The following is a 20432-nucleotide window of genomic DNA, read 5'->3' on the forward strand; positions in this document are numbered from 1 at the left end:
AATGTTTCCTTTTGAGGAAATTAAAGTGACCTTGTTACTTCCGGTCATGCAGTTCAGATTGAGATTTCTTAGACCCAGGTTCCTCAAAGACAATTCTTTCCCTGTATATAAATTGGCTTTCACAAGAGACTCCACAGAACACAGGGAAAGAATTGTTTTTGAGGAACCTGTGGCTAAGAAATCTGTCGCTCAATTGAGATATTGATTAGAGTATGTATGAAACAGCTATACCAGATGAATGAATACTTAGTGTAGTAGCACTCTGTGTATAGAGAAAATGTGCTAAACTTAAAGCTAGTAATTACACAATAGTCGTCTTGACTTGTGTTGCATGCAAGCTCTTGGAATGCATTCTTTCTGATTATGTTATACACATTTAAGAAATTACCAACTGGCTCGATAGAAGGTAGTTCAGGTTTAGGAAATATTATTCCACTGAAGCTCATCTTGTGGATTCCAACACGATATAGCAGATATATTAGATTCAGGAAGTCAAATGTATCACGATTGACATATCTAAGGTTTTTCTTAGGGTAGATCTCTGGAAACTACTGACAAAAAATTAGTGCGTTTGGGATAGATAAAACAGTGGCTAAATGGGTGACTATAAAGATATGGCCAAATTATAAAACATTAAAAATTTGAGAATTGAACACATGAGATGTTACCAATTTTTAACTTCATGACATTAGTACTTGGTATGCACCCCCTTAGCTTTCATGAGCGACTTGATTAGACTGGGCATACCCTCAAACAGTATTTTACACTGACTCTTTAAATCATCATCATGACACCACATCTGACCGAGCTTCTCAATCAAGCCAATTTTTGTCGTTATTTTTCCTTGGACTTTTCTTTGCTATCGGCTAAAGATAATCTATGGGGTTCATGTCTGGACTGTTTCTAGGCTTTGTGGAAAGGAGGCCCATCTTGCATAAAAATAAATTCACTTTGGCCAAACTACTCTTGCACCTGAGCTACCAAACAGGTTCTTAATACTATACTGTTCACATCTGATAGTTCCTTCTACAATATATAATCGTCCACGGCCATACCAAGAAAACACACTCCAGACCATCAATGAAGTTGGATGCCTCACTCAATCTGGTTGGAATGCTTCTCCTTATCTTCTGACATATTGACTTGTCTCTTCTTCGACAGGAAATACCAATTCGTCACTAAAGCAAACCAGAAATAAATAAAACAAATAAGCCTAGCATTAAATGCAATAAGCTGTAAGGTTTAAAAGAAGAATTTCATACATTTACTGTGCTGTATGGTTACATCACTTAGATTGGGTTATAATGGAATAATGAATGATAATTTAGGAATTACAGTAATTGTGATGGACTTGCCTGTTTCCATTCATCAGATGACCAATTCTGGAGAGTCTTGGCACACTGGAACCTCTTTGCAGCCATAGCAGGGGTAAACTTCGCTTTGCCTTGAGGTCATCTTGCTTTCATTCCAGCATTAAACAGCTCTCGCCTCAGAGTCCTGGCTAATACAAATGCCCATACTCTTCTAATTTCTTACGTAAATCCAAACTAGTAACCTTGCGGTTGTTTACTGACAAATTAATCAGTTTTGCTTCCTCCTTGTGGTTGGTTTCTTCTTTTGCCCACAGTTTCCAACACGTTGTTGATATTTTGTCTTGGGCCGATGACCTTTGATGTTAGGCCCCTTAAAACAACAATCATCATCATCATCATCATCACACTTTGTCTTCCCGTTATCTTCATATTTTAAAATTCTACTTACAGATTGCTGTGGTATTTGCAATCTAGAATCTATTTCTTGTTGTGAATGACGTTTCTCAAGAAGTAGCTCTCTGACAGTTCCTTTCTTGGCGAAAGGTCTCTTCGTCTTCCCATAACCTCAAAATTTGACAGTTCTCTAGAACCACTCTTAAGAAATACAACTGAACTCCTGAATAGTATCAATAATACATGTAATTTACAGAATGCACAGTCCTAACAATAGGTCACATTATTTACTTCCAAACAGCAACAATATGCAGTTAATAAAGATAAACAACAGAAAATGCTCACTAACAAAAATGACACAAAACCATGTGAATAATGAAATTACATTGTGGTTCTCACTGTAGCCACTGTATGAAAAAATACAATAGTGTGGACCAGAATATCCCAAGTGGAAACTTTGCCTCCAAACAAGTTCAAGGATTAGGCTATAAAGGTCGGTAGTTTACATAAAGGTAGAAATATACCTTTTACCATTAAAATTTGGCCACGTCTAGTGTATTTCTACAAAATAGAACTCAGAGCATAAGAGTAGGTGAAGCTTTATTTGATCCTGTAACAATTATGGGATTGGGTCCCACAGGGCATTATTATGAGACCTTTATTCTCTGATATATATAAACAATATGAATAATGAACTGAAATAAGTGATGTGGCTCTTTGTAATAAATAAGTTTCAGGATTATGAGTAACTGAAAAAGACCTTGACAATATTGTAAGATGGACATCGGGCAATGCTATATTTGTAAACGTGGTGAAAAGTCAGTTTCTTTGTTTCACAAATAGAAAGAGTCCTCTCCGGTTTTATTATTGTATTGATGGGTGAAATTTCTTCATGGGGATCTCTGTAAGTACCTAGCTATTCATAATAAGGATATAGCTTCATTATGGTAATCATTTAAACATATTGAAAATAAAATTTACAGATCTCTTAATATGATTATGAGTTTTTTTAGGGGTTGTAAAGGAGAGGGCATATAAATCTCCAGCAAAGCCACAATGAGAGTGTGAGACCATCACCAGTATTACTTGAGTAGAGAACAGGAAATGATCCAAAGAAATAGCTCCATTTCTTGCAGGTGATTTCTAACAAAAGAGTTGTGTTACAGAGATGTTGCAAAGTTTCAGCTGGGGAGACTTGGAGAAAGGAGACAAGTTGTTTGATTAAGCAGTATATTCTGAGATGTCATTGGAGAGATGGCTTGGAATGACATTAGTTGATGATTACATTTAAGTCATGTTCTTTTACTGTAGGAGAGGTTACAACATGAAGATAAGTTTGAATTGAAGGGGACAAATTTTGGCAAATGTTCACTTATAGGAAAATGATTTAGTGATTGAAATAATATGTTTCATATATTTCCACAATATTTTTTCTATATAAACAACCAACAGCCCTAATTGCTGTTGATTGATTGATTCATCGATTGATTCATTCATTGATTGGGACATTAACTGATTTATGCTTTTGGTCTTAATGTGATGTACAGAGGGGGGATGATGGATATTTCTATGCTTATGATTTAAGCATTGTCCACTTGCTGGGAAAGTGCTAGGAGTACTGTGGGATTATTTGATATTACAGCGAAGTGTTTTTGGAAAGAAAATATATAGGAACATGGATTTGAACAAAGAGGTGACAAGTCAATTCATATGTAGGAAGATGGGAACAGGGCAGTATGAATATAAGAGGATGAAGAAAATGGCTAGTCATTGTGGAATTAGGGATCAACAGAAAGAGAAACAGAAGCAAGGAATGGTATTGGGTAATGATTTGGAGATACTGCTTACTATTATTTATTTTCCTAAAATTGTACATGTTCACATACATGGAAGTACCTCCACCCATACATGTATGTGTACATATACTCTGCTGAATATTCACAAATATGTAGATGATTTTAAATTTACAAATTTGCAATGTTCCTCCCTTTCTATGCTACTGTGTCTACTGCTGTCCAACAGTGTGTTCCTTTTCATGTTCTTATATCTCATCAATTGTTTGAAATGCATTGGCAAAAGGGACTCAGGTTAAAACACAGCAGGTCATTGTGCACGTTAGGTTCCAAAAAGGGTAAAAATTAAAATAAATAAGTAAATGCAATGTAAATTTTAACCTAATAGAATTTGTATAGTATTATTGGAAGTAGTTGCACAAGTGGTATGTGTGTTGACTATGTTTGTGAAACAGAAAATATTATGAGTAAGAGTTTGTAAATTCTATACATTTATTAAGGATGAGCTGTGTGATTAATAGAAAAAATAGCAAAAATTGTATAATACTGTTTTTAGGAAATTGTCGTCTTCTCTGTTCTTTTAAAATTTAGTGCTTGATAATAATATATTTTTGGGTACCATTTGCCACCAAGGTAGACACCTCTCTTGCATTTAATGGGATTTTCATTTGATTGTTCCTTTCCATTATATATTTTTTAAATGGGAGATAAATTAATTATACTCTTCTTGTGTCACTATGAAATTTACTTTCTCAGCTGTTTCTATTTTAGGCCTATATATTTTTATTTCCTTAATTCTTTATTCTACTTTTCTTATTTCTTACTGACAGCCTTCCGAAGATACTAAGGAGGAAATATTCATAGAGGAACAAACTGATGATCAGCTGTTGCCATACATCAAAGAAGAAACAAAGTACGTATACTACAAGTCCTATACAATATGGAATATGTTGTACCTATTCACTGTTGTGTTCAGTAGTGGTTGGTTTATCTCCAAAAGTGGCCATTTTCATCAGTTCAATCCTGTCTCTACAAGGTTACATTTAAACACTAATATGTGAAAATTCTATTGGTTAAAATTATCTAAAATATTCAGGAACTTTAAGATCATTTTTAATGTTCCATCATGTACTCGTAGTTTTATTCAATATATATCTACAAAAAGAATCTCTGGTAAAGCTAGATATTTTTGAAGTGTATTTGTTTACAATACCTTTAAGCAACCATGAAAAAGTGTTCTTTCTTTCACTTTCTCTGCATCATTTGTTCTTCACATTCGTATTATCTGAAATGCTATATGAAACTATTGCTTCCAGATATTCTGAGTAATATTTTTATACGTTCATGCCAACAGTGAGACACAGAAAAAGCGATATTTGTAGATTAAAAATTAAATCTACAAATTCGAATTTGTGAAGTTTTATGTACATTGTAAACAATAAATACACTGACAGAGCAAATGCAACACCAAGAAGGAGTGGTCAGAACTTTATGCCAATTGCAGGGTAGACTGACGTCACTGAGGTATGCTCATGATGTGAAATGCGCCGCTGTGCTGCGCACGTAGCGAACGATAAATGGGACACGGCGTTGGCGAATGGCCCACTTCGTACCGTGATTTCTCAGCCGACAGTCATTGTAGAACGTGTTGTCGTGTGCCACAGGACACGTGTATAGCTAAGAATGCCAGGCCGCCATCAACAGAGGCATTTCCAGCAGACAGACGACTTTACGAGGAGTATGGTGATCGGGCTGAGAAGGGCAGGTTGGTCGCTTCTTCAAATCGCAGCCGATACCCATAGGGATGTGTCCACGGTGCAGCGCCTGTGGCGAAGATGGTTGGCGCAGGGACATGTGGCGCGTGCGAGGGGTCCAGGCGCAGCCCGAGTGACGTCAGCAAGCGAGGATCGGCGCATCCGCCGCCAAGCGGTGGCAGCCCCGCACGCCACGTCAACCGCCATTCTTCAGCATGTGCAAGACACCCTGGCTGTTCCAATATCGACCAGAACAAATTCCCGTCGATTGGTTGAGGGAGGCCTGCACTCCCGGCGTCCGCTCAGAAGACTACCATTGACTCCACAGCATAGACGTGCACACCTGGCATGGTGCCGGGCTAGAGCGACTTGGATGAGGGAATGGCGGAACGTCGTGTTCTCCGATGAGTCACGCTTCTGTTCTGTCAGTGATAGTCACCGCAGACAAGTGTGGCGTCGGCGTGGAGAAAGGTCAAATCTGGCAGTAACTGTGGAGCGCCCTACCGCTAGACAACGCGGCATCATGATTTAGGGCGCTATTGCGTATGATTCCACGTCACCTCTAGTGCGTATTTAAGGCACGTTAAATGCCCACCGCTACGTGTAGCATGTGCTGCGGCCGGTGGCACTCCCGTACCTTCAGGGGCTGCCCAATGCTCCGTTTCAGCAGGATAATGCCCACCCACACACTGCTCGCATCTCCCAACAGGCTCTACGAGGTGCACATATGCTTCCGTGGCCAGCGTACTCTCCGGATCTCTCACCAATCGAACACGTGTGGGATCTCATTGGACGCCGTTTGCAAACTCTGTCCCAGCCTGGTACGGACGACCAACTGTGGCAAATGGTTGACAGAGAATCGAGAACCATCCCTCAGGACACCATCCGCACTCTTATTGACTTTGTACCTCGACCTGTTTCTGCGTGCATCGCCGCTCGCGGTGGTCCTACATCCTACTGAGTCGATGCCGTGCGCATTGTGTAACCTGCATATCGGTTTGAAATAAACATCAATTATTCATCCGTGCCGTCTCTGTTTTTCCCCAACTTTCATCCCTTTCGAACCACTCCTTCTTGGTGTTGCATTTGCTCTGTCAGTCAGTGTATTTAAAACTAACATAATCAGTTTCGTTAATCAATATAATGATGGCTCAGTTCAATAATGTGATGAATCGAAGAATGGCATTTTGAAATTATTTGGTTAGATTCCTTTTTTCTGATCATTTCTGTTCTCTTATATTTTAAGTCAGATTCCTCCATATGTGGATGCCAAAGCAGATAATGTGTTGTAGAAATGAAACTTTGAGGTCAGTTATGCTACATCTTCGGTATCATAGTTTTCATATAAAACTTGTGCATTGTTGTTTGCATAAAAAAATTGTGCTATTGAATTTATGTTCATTCCAGTGATGTGGTCACACTTTCTATTTCATTTTAGTGTTCATTGTCAGTCAGGTGCTCCTAGTGTGTTGATTGCAAACATACTTACACAATTAGTATTAACTAATAAAATGGACAGGTACAAGTGGAGTTTAAAAATTTGTGCAGGTTGCCTAAAAAAATTCAGTATTCTTCAAGTAAGTGAATTTATCATCTCATAAAAGTAGATAAATAGGCGGTACATTATTGCGTCATGTCCGTAGGTTTACCCTCAAAGTGCCCTACACGTGACCCCCGGGTTGTGCTAAGAAAGCATTAACTGTGGCTGCTGGACCTATCTTTTTAAAGATCCTCCAGCAATGGCAGAAGTATTTCATGGAAATGGCTCTTCTCAGAGCTACCAGACAAGAAACATCGGACCTTTCATCCATATTTTCCAGCTTAACGTAGAAAGCATCAGCAGAGCAAAATGTGACTACCTATTCAAAGTTATCCTGAATAATAATGTAGATGTTGTGGTTATACATGAAATCCATACAGCCAATGAAGAAGAGTTTCGGAAAAAGGGCTTCATTGATAGTTTCACAGCTCTTGGTGCAAAATATCACAGTGCACATGGTATAGCTACTTATGTTCATAATAATATCCAAGATGCCTCACTGCTCTTTCAAAACGAAGACAAAGACGAAGACATCCATTGTGTGCTGTGCGAGTGGCACATGTTACTATTTTTAACATTTATAAACCCCCAAACGCACAGTGGTCAGGTACCTTACTCCCGACTGCTCAACACCCTGCAGTTTATATAGGCTACTTCAACAGCCATCACGAACTATGTAAGTACTCGAATAACAATGAATGTGGAAAGAAACTCGTAGAATGGAGAAAAATGAACAATCTCCATCTGATTTTTTACCCAAAAGATCTTGGTACTTTCCAATGAGCTGCATGAAATAGGGATTTCAATCCTGACTTGTGATTTGTTAGCTGCAATGAGGCAGGACAGCACTTACATACCAGTCGTAAAGTGTTAAGACATATTCCCCACAGTCAACATGGCCCCATTGTAGTGGACATTGGCATCAAAATTCCTGTTGTACGGTCAATACCACATGCTCGGAGGAACTTCAGAAAAGCAAATTGGTCAACATTCACCACTGAACTGGATAAATGTGTTCGGTGGATAGCTCCCAAGCACAATTACAAGCGTTTCGTAGATGCAGTTATGATGGAGGCTAAGAAGAGTATGCCATAGTAAAGAATACATCCCTGGTTGGAATGTAGAGACTGAAGCACTCTATAATGAATATCTGCATACTGGTGATGTAGACATAGCTGATGAACTTCTTTCCAGCATGGATACTACCCGGAGAGAACGGTGGATTGAAACAGTGGAGAATATCGACCTAACTCATTCCAGTAGAAGATCTTGGGGGCACCGCAGAAAACTTGGAGGAAGGACACCTTTGGTGAAGCAACAGCCTGGAGTTACTCCGGATGAAGTAGCATCTCACATCGTCACAACTTCCCAAACTCCATCAGATAAGAAACATACCAAATACATACGGCGCCAGCTCCAAACTCTGGAATCAAGAACACCACGCACATCAAGGTATTTACAACCGCTTACTGTGCAAGACATCAATGCTGCTCTCAAAGACGTTAAACCAAGTACAGCTCCAGATTTTGATGACATTCATCCAGAATTTCACATTCATTTAGGGAAGAATGCAAGAAGTTGGTTGTTAAGGTTTTTTAGTGACCTTCTACAGAACAGACAACTCCCGGCAGAATTCAAACGAACGAAAGTGATTTCCATCTTGAAACCAGGTAAGCCTGCCAATGACCCAAGCAGTTATAGACCAGTTTCCCTTCTTTTTGAGAGGCTATTCCACAACAGAATCAGCGCAACTATTTTTTAGCGTATTACAGTTGATGAAGCTGGATTCAGGCCAAATCGCAGCTGCTGCGATCAAGTGCTTTCACTGACATTCCACATGGAAGCAGGTTTCCAGAAACAACTCAAGACCTCAGCTGTATTCATTGATCTTACAGCAGCATTTGACGCAGTCTGGAGGGAAGGATTAATTTACAAGATTCTCCGAATTGTACCCTGTAGGACCATCGTGCAGGTTATAAGCAACATGCTCAATGACAGAAGATTTCGAGTGTGTATGGGAAATAGTATGAGTAGAGAAAGGAAGCTCAAAAATGTATTACCCCAAGGATCGGTACTGTCTCCCCTACTGTTCAATTTGTTTATCTCCGATCTCCCAGAAACATCATCACAAACATTTTGTTATGCTGATATCATAACACTAGCCACTCAACATCGAGACCTTAGTGTGACAAAAGAAGTGCTACAAAGAGACATGATTTCACTTGAATCATACTTCAAGAAATGGCAACTGTGTCCTAACCCTAACAAAACAGAAGTGTCATGTTTTCACCTGAATAATCGCCAAGCTGGCATTAAACTTCACATACGTTTTTGTCACCAAGAACTTCGGCATAGCAGCTATCCCAAATATTTGGGGATTACACTTGATCGCACACTATCTTACAAACAACATCTTATGAATCTGTCCAAAAAGTTCAAAACACGTAATATTATCCTTCAGGAATTGTATGGCTCAAGTTGGGGTTCACCAGCAAAGACTTCATGATCTTCTGCTTTGGGACCGGTTTTCTCGTGTGCTGAGTACTGTGCACCAGTTTGGCTGGATAGCCCATATACAAGACTAATTGATACTCAACTGAATGCTAGCTTGCGGTTAATATCTGGTACTATCCAGTCCACATCCCTTTATTGGCTCCCAATTCTGTCAGGTATAATGCCACCTGTTTTAAAAAGATCAAATGCTCCCATCCGAGAGTTCAAGAAGATAGAAGTGAACCCTCAACTGCCTGTTTTGGACGATATTCCTGTTCTCAAGGTAACAAGGTTTGAGTCACGACATCCATCTTTGTATGATGCTGTCGCATTGCCTGATGGGAATTTTCACCCTTTAGAAGAATGGAGAAGTCGCTGGAAATTTGCCACAGACAGTTCCTTACACAACATCTTTTCTGGTGAACATCACTACCACGTAAGATTTGGACCACTCAGAATCGGGTGAGAACAAATCATGGACGATGCAGGGATGCCCTTTATTAGTGGAAATATATCTCATCACCAGAGTGCGACTGTGGTGCATCTCGCAGATGATCCCCATATTGTAAGTGAATGTGCACGACGTTCCTACACAGGTAGCCCGAGTGACTTTTTGGAACCAACAGAGGAAGCCATACAGTGGATTACTCAACTGGACATTCTGCTCAACATGTTTCTTGTCAGTGTATATTTGTAAATACTATATATTTGTATATATGTATCTAACTTGTTGCCCTATGCTAATAATAATAATAATAATAATAATAATAATAATAATAATAGGTAAATAACGTTGTGATATAATATTCTTTCAAAATTGTAATTATTATCACTGACCTTACAAAGTACCACAAGTGTACGTACTGTTTTAAAACATTTAATGCAGTAGTGTTTTTGAACTGTAGTTGTGACATTGCTAATTAATTTTTTTGCTGTCACACCTTTGTTGGTTACTGCGTGAAATGATCTTTGATAAACCCTGGGAAATGCTTGTATAGTCTCGGATTGGTGCTCTTAACCAGGCCCTTGTATCAGCAGGTCATGTGATGGCTAGTCATAGCCTAAGGTTTGACTTCAAACCAGATTTGTGATGGAAACTACGAATTCTGAATGGTTTATTTGATTTTGTGAGTGGTTAGAGTCTTCTCGGCTCTTACGTAATGCATTGACTTGTTCCTACTGTACTTTCACAACTAGTGGCAAGAAATATTCATGTCGGTCCTCAGAACTACCCAGTACCAGCTCACACTCTCTGTTTCTTTGTAATTCATGTGTAACAGGACACAATAGGCGACGTTAGAGAACAATCTTGTATTATGACCACCAGTAAAAATGTTGCTTATGAATCCTTTTCACACACAAAATTAATTTTCTATTTTTGATGGAGTCTAAATTAGCTTTCTACTTTCTAAACATATTTTGTGCAGAGACCAGCAAAGCGACATGCATTTTATGTGTCTTCTTTTTTCTTGGCATGTATGTCAGAGGACAGTCCATTGTCTACGTAGCGTAGTCCATTTTACATCATAGATTTTAGATGCTTCTGAAGGATTCAGTCGACCGGATCTTATCTGCTACTTCCCACTTTGTTTTATATCTCACCGCAGTCGCTATTGTTTCCTCACTCTCATTTCAACAGTCTACAAATATCATGCCACAAATTAAATGACTTCCTTTAAAATGTCTAAACTATTTGCCATGCCAGTTGGGTATTGAATTACATAAGAAAAGATTTTAAGATTCATAAAATTTCCTAATTGCTGACTTGTGGAAATACACGTATTTCTGAGATTACCAATTAGTGTTGAGATTACCTTCCATTTGTGGAGACACACATCGTCCTGAGCTAAATAGTGATGATGCTTACTTCCGTTTGTGTAGAGACACATGGTCCTGAACTAACCACCTATTTATGTGGCTTCCTTCCAGCTTTAGAGCGTTGAGTGTCACATGGCCCTGAGCTGACCACTTTGTGCCACTCCTCCATGGTCTTCATATTTATAGACGTGATCGGAGTGAAAATAACAAACTGATTAATATGATCGTCTGCTGTCTATGACGTATGTAAGCAGAAATATGAATTGCAAAATTCTATTCAGGCTAGAATACACTGACGGACTCCCCTCTTGTAGGTACTCATAGAATTTCACCGGATATTCAAACTGTCCTTCCCATTTAACACAGATATACCCATTTTTTTTTAGTTATAAGTTTTTCTTCACAATGCATTTATGGGAGTCACTTAAACACGAAATCCAGAAGCGTTCAGCCATTCAAACACTATTTTGTGAAAATAAGTTTTTATAGATATCGGACATAGGCTTTAGGGCAGAAAATTTGAACATACAATAAACTAATTTGAATGTTAGGATGTGTAAAATATCCTTTGCATTCCATTTTTTAACAGAATATTCATCAGTCTGCATCTGGTTGCAGGATCCGGTGTTGTGGTTCATTGACTCCAGTTAGTTCGGTCTCGGGCCATGTCTGCATGTAGTCTTCCAACTTTCAGGCCGTTGTGCTTTTTATCAGTCTATGCTGTCTGGTTCGTCGCTAGCGCCTCTTTTCACCGACTTTCTGTGTAATACTCTGACTTTCCCAATGTATCGTCCTCTACGCGCAACACCTGCCCAAACCAGCGCACACGCCTTTCCCCAATTTTCTTCTGGATCGCTGCAATGCCAAAACGTTTTCTAATAATATCATTTGAAATGTGATCTAGTCTAGTTATGCCAGCCTTCCACCTAAGCAATTTCGTATCCATGATGCTTATTTGGCGTTCTACCTCTAGAGCTGGGCAGCATTCGTTGCCGTAGAAAACGACAGGATGGATATCGATCGGACAGAAATCAGTTCGGTAGGACTTAGTTTAGAAATGGCCCTTCGTCCAAAGTTCGGAAGGGCGCCTGTTGTCATTATCCACTTCAGTCAGGCTTTGTATATCCTTAAGTTGAATTCATCAGTAAGTCGGCCATAATCATAGATTGTGGAGCCAATATATTTCAATATCTGTACCCGTGCTATATCTTCAACGTCAACATGCATGGTTCCAACTTCTCGACGATGTAATGCAATGTATTCTGTCTTGTTCTTGTTGAGGCGCGGGGCTTATTGCGCTAGTCGATTGTTCCAGTCTTCTGTTTGACGCTGCAGGTCTAGCTTATTCTCTTCAGCCAAATGATATCATTGCTTAGAGAAATGTCCATGGTATTGGACTGCGCAGGTTTGTGGTAATTGTGTCCATCACATGAATGAGCTGCAGTGGTGATAAGCCGGAGCCTTGATGGACTCCTACAGTTATGCGGAAGTCATGAGACGCTCCTGCGGCAGCGTGAACACAAGTCTTTTTTTTTGTAGAGCAATTATACCCTCTCAGCAAGGTGCTCTGGAATGCCATGTACTTGTAGGGCTGACTGATTAGGACATGAAGTACCCGATGGAAGGGCTTCTAAGGGTCCAGAAATTTGTCATGAATCCTCTTATTCTTTTCACAGTTTTTCTCAAGTAACAGTCCGGCAGCATGGGTTTCTCCTATTGCGCCACAATTTTACACAAATCCAGCTTGGCTTGTTGTATGTTTGTCTAAATCGCTAATCCTTTTGTCGAAGATTTGTTCTAAGTCTCTCGATGCGAGGCGCAGAAGTATGTTCGGGCCGTGATTAGAAAAATCGCCAGGGCTTCCCTTATTTCTGAATTGATACTCCGTCGCCAGTCTGTTTGTTTTTGACCTTCTTTGATGATATGGTTGAAAAACTTGCTTTAGCCACACTGCTGCATCCCCCCATTGAGAGGAACAAAACTCTGCTGGAAGATAATCGGGACAGATGGCTTTCCCTGATTTCATTTCCTTCAGCATAGCCTGGACTTTAGTGACTTCATTTTCCTACGTTGGACCTTCAACAGCGGAGGTGATAGGATTGGTAGATACGGAAATTCCATGATTGAGATGTTGTCAAAATAGTTCCGCCAGTGTACTCGCGCTTCCCGCCTGTCCAGTAGCAAATCGTCTGTTTCCTCATTGATGCCGTAAAAACGTTGATCTTCTGACGATTTGCGATGGCTCGATTGGACTAGCCGTTAAAAATTCCGCTCGAATTCGCGCATGTCATGTTTTACATATAGACCTGCCTACCGGTTTGATATTGTTACGGCAAATACCTACTTCATTTTACGAGTGGCTGCCTTGTAGGCATTCCAACGAGCAAGAAACGTGTGGTACAGCTGCTTCTTCAACCGTACTGCATATTTAACATCTTCATTCCTTAGCCATGTGTCATGTTTAATCCTTCGTTGTCGTCGCCCTGACTTAATTGTTCCAGGAATAGAGCGAAAGGCGTCTTTCAGTTTAGTCCGGCTCACTTCAGCTATGGTGATTTGTGACTCTGTAACTTTTGCAACGACGTTAGTGTCCCTCTTCAGGGGCAACCACTTGATCCCTAAACCTACCATCCTATATATAGGTTGGCTATATTTGATTGCACATCAAAGATACATATTTCGGAAAAGCGACACAGTGACATAATAAAATGCTATAGTGGTATGATAACAATGTACAAATACAATATGTATATTTGTGTGACAAAATAACATTCATGAAAGATTAGCCATGTTTCAACAGATCTTGCTGAATGTCGGCAAATGTTCTCAACTTTATTAATATCTACAACACAGACATTCTCTCAAACAACCTCAAGAACAAGGTCCTTTACAAAAATTACTTGCCTGCGACAAAGCGCAGAGTGCTTCAACAAGATCAAAACTCCAAAGCATATGCCGTTCCTTATGTAGGAGATCAGACTACAGATTTCGATAGAATAATATGTGCTGGATTAAAGAGCTTGTACGAGTATTTACCCTTTTAGGCTGGACCACTTCTCATGCTTTCTTCAAATGAGGTTGTCTATTAACTCGTACATTTCAAAACCGTGACAAGTTTCTTGCGCCTGATATCGTGATTAAGAAAAGACGCAACATATTCTCGTAACAAGTGAGAGCTTTTGAAATTTAACCTCAGATGATGTTTACTCTCAGGAATGTAATGTTTATGAGTAACGAGCTCTCTGCACTGGATATCAGTGATTGGAATGTCCAGTAGCAAATCCCCTGTGTGAGAGTTGTAGTGGAGTTGGCTGTTGAACTATTGCTCACATGGTTTTAATTTGTCACTGTAGATCGAGACCCGAGGAGAGCTATAGAGATCATCAACCTCCGGACGGTGGATCACCTAGTTTTAGGTGTACTGTGTGTAGTGACGTCCTGGCTGGGAAGTTGGACCTCTTGCAACATCTGAAGAGACACAAGGAAGATAGACCCTTCAAGTGCGATCACTGCCGAAGCAGCTTGTCGGAACACGTCAGGATCCACCCGCTCCAAGTGTGCGTATTTTCTGATAAATGCTTTACAAAGAGGAAAATGCTGACAGGGGACACGCGATTGCATAAAGGTGGGATTATAAACGAATGCTCAGTATCTCGTAAAAATTTCAGGAAAAGGCCGGATGGTATGTGGTCTCAGACGGGCGAGAAGCGATACTGCTGCAACATCTGTGGAAAATCCTTCAGCCGGAACAAACTAGCAGGTCACATGGGTTTTCACACAGGCAAGAAGCCTCACCACAAGCAGACTCACACAGGCGAGAAGCCATACCGGTGCAATGTCTGTAGCAAATCATTCATACAGAAAGGCAATCTAATCGGTCATATGCGGACTCATACAGGCGAGAAGCCATACGGCTGCAATGTCTGTAGTAAATCATTCATACAGAAAGGCAATCTAATCGGTCATATGCGGACCCATACAGGCGAGAAGCCATATATCTGCGATGTCTGTAGCAAATCATTCATATTTAAAGGCGATCTAACCTGTCATATGCGGAGACATACAGGCGATAAGCCATATAGCTGCGATGTCTGTAGGAAATCATTCATACGGAAAGTCAATCTAACCGGTCATATGCGGACCCATACAGGTGAGAAGCCATACAGCTGCAATGTCTGTAGCAATTCATTCATACTGAAAAGCATTCTAACCGATCATATGCGGACCCATACCGGCGAGAAGCCGTACAGCTGCAATGTCTGTGGCAAATCATTCATAAATAAACGCATACTAACCGATCATATGCGGACCCATACAGGCGAGAAGCCATATAGCTGCTATGTCTGTGGCAAATCATTCATACTGAAAGGCAATCTAACCGGTCATATGCGGACCCATACCGGCGAGAAGCCGTACGGCTGCAATGTCTGTGGCAAATCATTCATAAATAAAGGCATTCTAACAGATCATATGCGGACCCATACCGGCGAGAAGCCGTACGGCTGCAATGTCTGTGGCAAATCATTCATAAATAAAGGCATTCTAACAGATCATATGCGGACCCATACAGGCGAGAAGCCGTACAAGTGCAATGTCTGTAGCAAATCATTCATAGTGAAAAGCAATCTAACCGTTCATATGCGAACCCATACAGGCGAGAAGCCATACAGCTGCAATGTCTGTGGCAAATCATTCATAAGGAAATGCAGTCTGACCGTTCATATGCGGACACACACACACGGGAAGCCGAACTGTTGCAAAGTCTGTGGGAAATCATTCAACCGGAAAGACACACTATCTCATCATATGAGGACCCATACAGACGATAACCCATTCGGCAGTAAATCCGTCCATGCTATTCACGTGCGGACACACACAGATGAGAAGGAATAATGCTGCAATGTCTGTGGCAAGTAATTCAGCAGTAAATCAGTCCAAGCAGGTCACAGATGAGAAGCCATAATGCTGCAACGTCTGTGGGAATTTCTTCAGCCAGAAAGGCCATCTATTCAGGTCACATGCGTACCCTCACAGGCGATATACCACACTGCTGCAATGTGTTCGGCAAATCATTCATCCAGAAACGCGAGTTAGGAGATCACATGCGGACACACTTAGGCGAGAAGCCGTATTGTTGCAATATCTGTGGCATATTCTTCAGCATCAAAGTCAGCCTAGTAGTTCATATGCTAACTGGCACAGGCAAGAAGCCAATTTCATGCAATGTTTGAATCAGGGTATTCAGCAGGAGATCCCACCTAGCACGTCGTATGCTGACTCACACGGGTGTAAGGCGTACTGCCGCAATATCTGTTGCAAAACCCTCATCCAGAAAAGCGACCTACCAGTTCACATGCGGACTCACACAGGCCATAAAGTCAGAAGCCAGAAGGTCCCTTTAACATTTCAGATCAGAAGACACACGAGTGCTCTGTTGTGCGATAAAATGTTAAGAGAATCATGTAAGTTAACCACGCACATGTAAACCACACTGGAGAGATGCCGCACGCCACCGTGTTTCTTGGCAAATCGTTCGCACGCAGCACCACGCTGTCGGTTCACACGGGCGATACGGCGCACGAGCGTTACGTCACGTCGTGGTTAAGCCGCACGTGATTTAATAATGTTATTTTGCTTAACGTCCCACTAACTACTACACAAGTGTCCGGAGTTCCACGAGACCTCCAATTCCGGAGATGTAGCAAGGCACATGGGATCGCACACAGCAGAGAAGTAGGAAGCTCTTCAGCTAGAACGGCACCTTTTCTGCAGACCTCATAACATACATCGGGGAGCGGTCCATCCTTTTGTGCAATTTTCTCTGAAAGAAAATCTTCAGGTAACATAATGCTAGGTCCGTGTACGAAAAGAGCAAAGGTCATTTCATGAATTATCTCCTCATCAACCACAGATATATCCAACCGCTTGTTCTCAACCAAGGTCGACCCTTTTTATGTTTTCGGACCAAAGTAGGAGTGTGCTCATCAACAATCGTTTGGGAGCCGTCCAGAGGCGAGGATAAGAATTAATTCGGATGAACACAGAAGAATCCTATGACAAAGAAAACTGGTAAAAGACTAGAAGCGCAGGAAAGAAGTATTCAGACTTTTGAATAAACAATTCAAGGGAATTAGCAAGTGCCGAATCAAGTCATAATACGACGCAATTGAAGAAATTGTTGCTGAAACCTGAGCACATCTGTGCTCCCGCTTCCTACATGTCGTGTTTTCTTTTAATTATGAGTAGGCCAGTAGCTCAAAACTGTACATGCTCCCTCGGCACTTGTACGATAATATTGTGTCTGTTAGCCGGTTCTGAATGCAAATTGAAAGTTCTACTTCAGTGCCCATAGCTATTCATGAATGCCACGTATTTCTCGAGGGGCATCTTTAAGTAGGGACTCGTATGTCGACAGCTGCAGTATACTTTTCTTCATTTTAGTTTACCTGGGGGCAGTTAATTGGCCTCTCTTTTCTCTAACGGGGCCACAAGGAAGTTACTAAATATCTCTTATATCTCAACGTTGCAAGTGTTGAAGAGACATAGTGTGTAATGAACCCTTTTCGTCATGTCAAACTGGTGTTTGCCTGTTCCAGGTCTTCAGCATGAATTGTTAACTCTTGTGTCTCAGGGGGTGTTAATGGCTCTTCGTCACTTCCAGACATGACTATTGGGGTATCAAGGAAGGCCTACATAAATTAAAAGCCTACATAAGCTAACTATTTTATTCAATAAAAGACAATCAAAAATGATGGTGGGTGTGTTTACAAATATGGCCATAAACAGTGTTTTGCGGTCAGTGATATTAATATAACGCTGCGGCTGGACGATTTCGAGTTGAAATTAATATCCGCCACAAAAAGGTCTGAAGGGCTATTCACAGAAAACCAGTTTATGGTTAACTAGAAAACAACATGACGTTCAATCTGTTCAGCTCCATAAACAACTGTGCGTTATGCATCCGATTTCTCGATCGTTTAAATATCAGGAAGTGTTTTCGATACCTTTTTAATTTAGGCCATCCACTGACTGTCCATCAGCATAGGACGAGATACCTGGACCCTCGATGGAATGTGAGAAACGTCGAAATGAACATCACTGAGCTATCATGGTCACCCACTATATTAATGTTTAAGGTTGAGGACCAAAGTGACCTCTCGTTGAAGTTAATTGAATGTGCGTGATGACCACAGTGACCCTCCAAAACAAGTGGACTTCAAGTGCCAGTGAATAATAGCGTAAAATTATGCAACATAAAATAGTGTTATTTGTATTGACTGAATGATGTTTCATGAATCGAAACAACGGGTTGAAGTCAGTGATTGGAATAAATTCATGAAAACCTGTGAAAAGAAATCCGGTTAACATTTAGTTATAACTTTCAGTCAAACCCCAAAATAAACTCGACTCATGTGTAACCCTTACATATTTTAGGTCACGGAGTTCAACTGCATCCACTTATAGTCCTGCTGAAGTATAAACACACAAAGTATTACAACTCCTTTATGAACAACATGATTATGGTTTCGATGAGTAACTAAATACACTCAGTAATATAAGACTGAACAAACCAGAAGAATCTCCGGACTAAAATGTGTTTTTTACATTGCATTCAATTCGTGACATTGTAGAGCGCTCGCGCGGGAAACGATGTAACATAGACTTTTGTTCCATTATTTTTCAAGTGCATTTCTCTTCACAATTTCCGGAATACTATAGCCATCTGTTGAGATATGCTCAAACTACCTGCAAATACATATCCAGGACACATCATAGATGTTTGTTCCGTGAATATCTCAAAGTCCACAAAAATGTAACATAGACGTTTGTTCGCGCATATGACTCAGTTCCTTTTCATACATACATCTTCATTACAGCTTTTATGCCTTTCATTGTTCAGTCTGCGACCCTCTGTGAATTTACAGAACGCCACCACAATCCTCTGTTTGCAACTAGTTCTGTGGCCTCGTCTTAGTTCAATACATCTTACCTTTAAATCGTTAGAATCTGAGTGCCTTTTCGAAGATGATGTCATTTTAAGAAGGCTGATTGGAGGAAATGTACTATTTCACTGCACAAGAACATTCTGAATATGGAGCATTTTCCTTAATCATGTGATGATTATGTAAATATCGTGCAATTTTTCTCGTGTCTCAGGCACAAGTAATTTGGTTCAAAATTCAGCATACCTTGGTCTCGTCTTCCACGCACAGAGATCTGTGTGTTTGGTCCGCGAGAGCTATATTATTTCGCTCATGTCGACTGGAAAGCCAGGTAAGAACCCCCTACACGCCACCTGGGACGCAGCACGTAGGAGTAACACCTCTCCCCATGCTACGACAGCGTAGTAGGTTCGTGGATAATCTGCTGTTACTTGATGTCGTGTGTCTCCACTCTCATACCGCTCTTACAACTGCCAATGGCTGCCATACAGAAAAGCCGCATAAGATGACTAGACTCTAATTCTTCTGACCGTAACATTTTGAAGTCTGTTGGTGAGGTTTACCATTTTCCACGAGCTGATGGGCAATCTGTTTAGCTGTAACATTTGCATGACCCTCTGTAACTGGTTGGTTACAACTCGGACGTTTAAGAAACCTCCAGCCTTTCTGGCTATCCTTCCTTAGATCAGTGTCCCCCATCGCTCCTGTTATTAGATATCGCTTTTAAGAAATCTTCCCCAGATTGGACGGTATCGGATCTCAAATGATCGTTGTCAAAGAGATCACGATATTTTCTCAATATTTTTATAGTTTTTCTATATAGTGTTCACCGTCAGCGAATTGAGATACGAGAAAAATTTCACGATATTTACATAATCATCACATTAAGGAAAATGCTCCATATTCAGAATGTTCTCGTGCAGTGAAATAATACATTTCCCCCAATCAGCCTTCTTAAAATGACATCATCTTCGAAGTGGCACTCAGATTCTAACGATTTAAAGGTAAGATGTACTGAACTAAGACGAGGCCACAGAACTAGTTGCAAACAGAGGATTTGTGGTGGCGTTTTGTAAATTCACAGAGAGTCGCAGACTCAACGAAGAAAGGCATAAAAGTCTGTAATGAAGATGTATGTATGAAAAGGATCTGTCTGCGGTCAGATTGCAGCATATATCTGGCATATAAATGGACGATGGGGGATTGTTTGCCCCACTGATTTCGCTGAAAACCGAGATATGTGTTTACTTACGCAGATACTGTAATTTAATATCTGGATAATATCCATCCTCCATCTCGCACTGTTGAATGATACTGGAAGTTTATTATCTTGCTGTAGAAATAGATTGCACAAGATGATCTGGATGTTGGATAGCACTGAGGGT

The 20432-nt window shown here is 40.6% G+C and overlaps 1 protein-coding gene across 1 annotated transcript; it reads left to right on the plus strand.

The window, feature by feature from the left end:
* Nucleotides 1–14786: 14786 nt before the first annotated feature.
* On the plus strand, nucleotides 14787–17408 carry LOC137503099 (zinc finger protein 33B-like). Its single transcript, XM_068230549.1, has one exon. It carries the CDS (start codon nucleotides 14789–14791, stop codon nucleotides 15995–15997), a length of 1209 nt encoding a protein of 402 aa, XP_068086650.1. The 5' UTR covers nucleotides 14787–14788; the 3' UTR covers nucleotides 15998–17408.
* Nucleotides 17409–20432: the final 3024 nt, after the last annotated feature.

Source organism: Anabrus simplex, chromosome X, assembly GCF_040414725.1.
Source record: "Anabrus simplex isolate iqAnaSimp1 chromosome X, ASM4041472v1, whole genome shotgun sequence".
Lineage (NCBI taxonomy): Eukaryota > Metazoa > Arthropoda > Insecta > Orthoptera > Tettigoniidae > Anabrus > Anabrus simplex.

Bases quoted from the DNA above. Each gene is read 5' to 3' on its own strand.
- LOC137503099 (XM_068230549.1), top strand. From the start codon at position 14,789: ATGTGGTCTCAGACGGGCGAGAAGCGATACTGCTGCAACATCTGTGGA.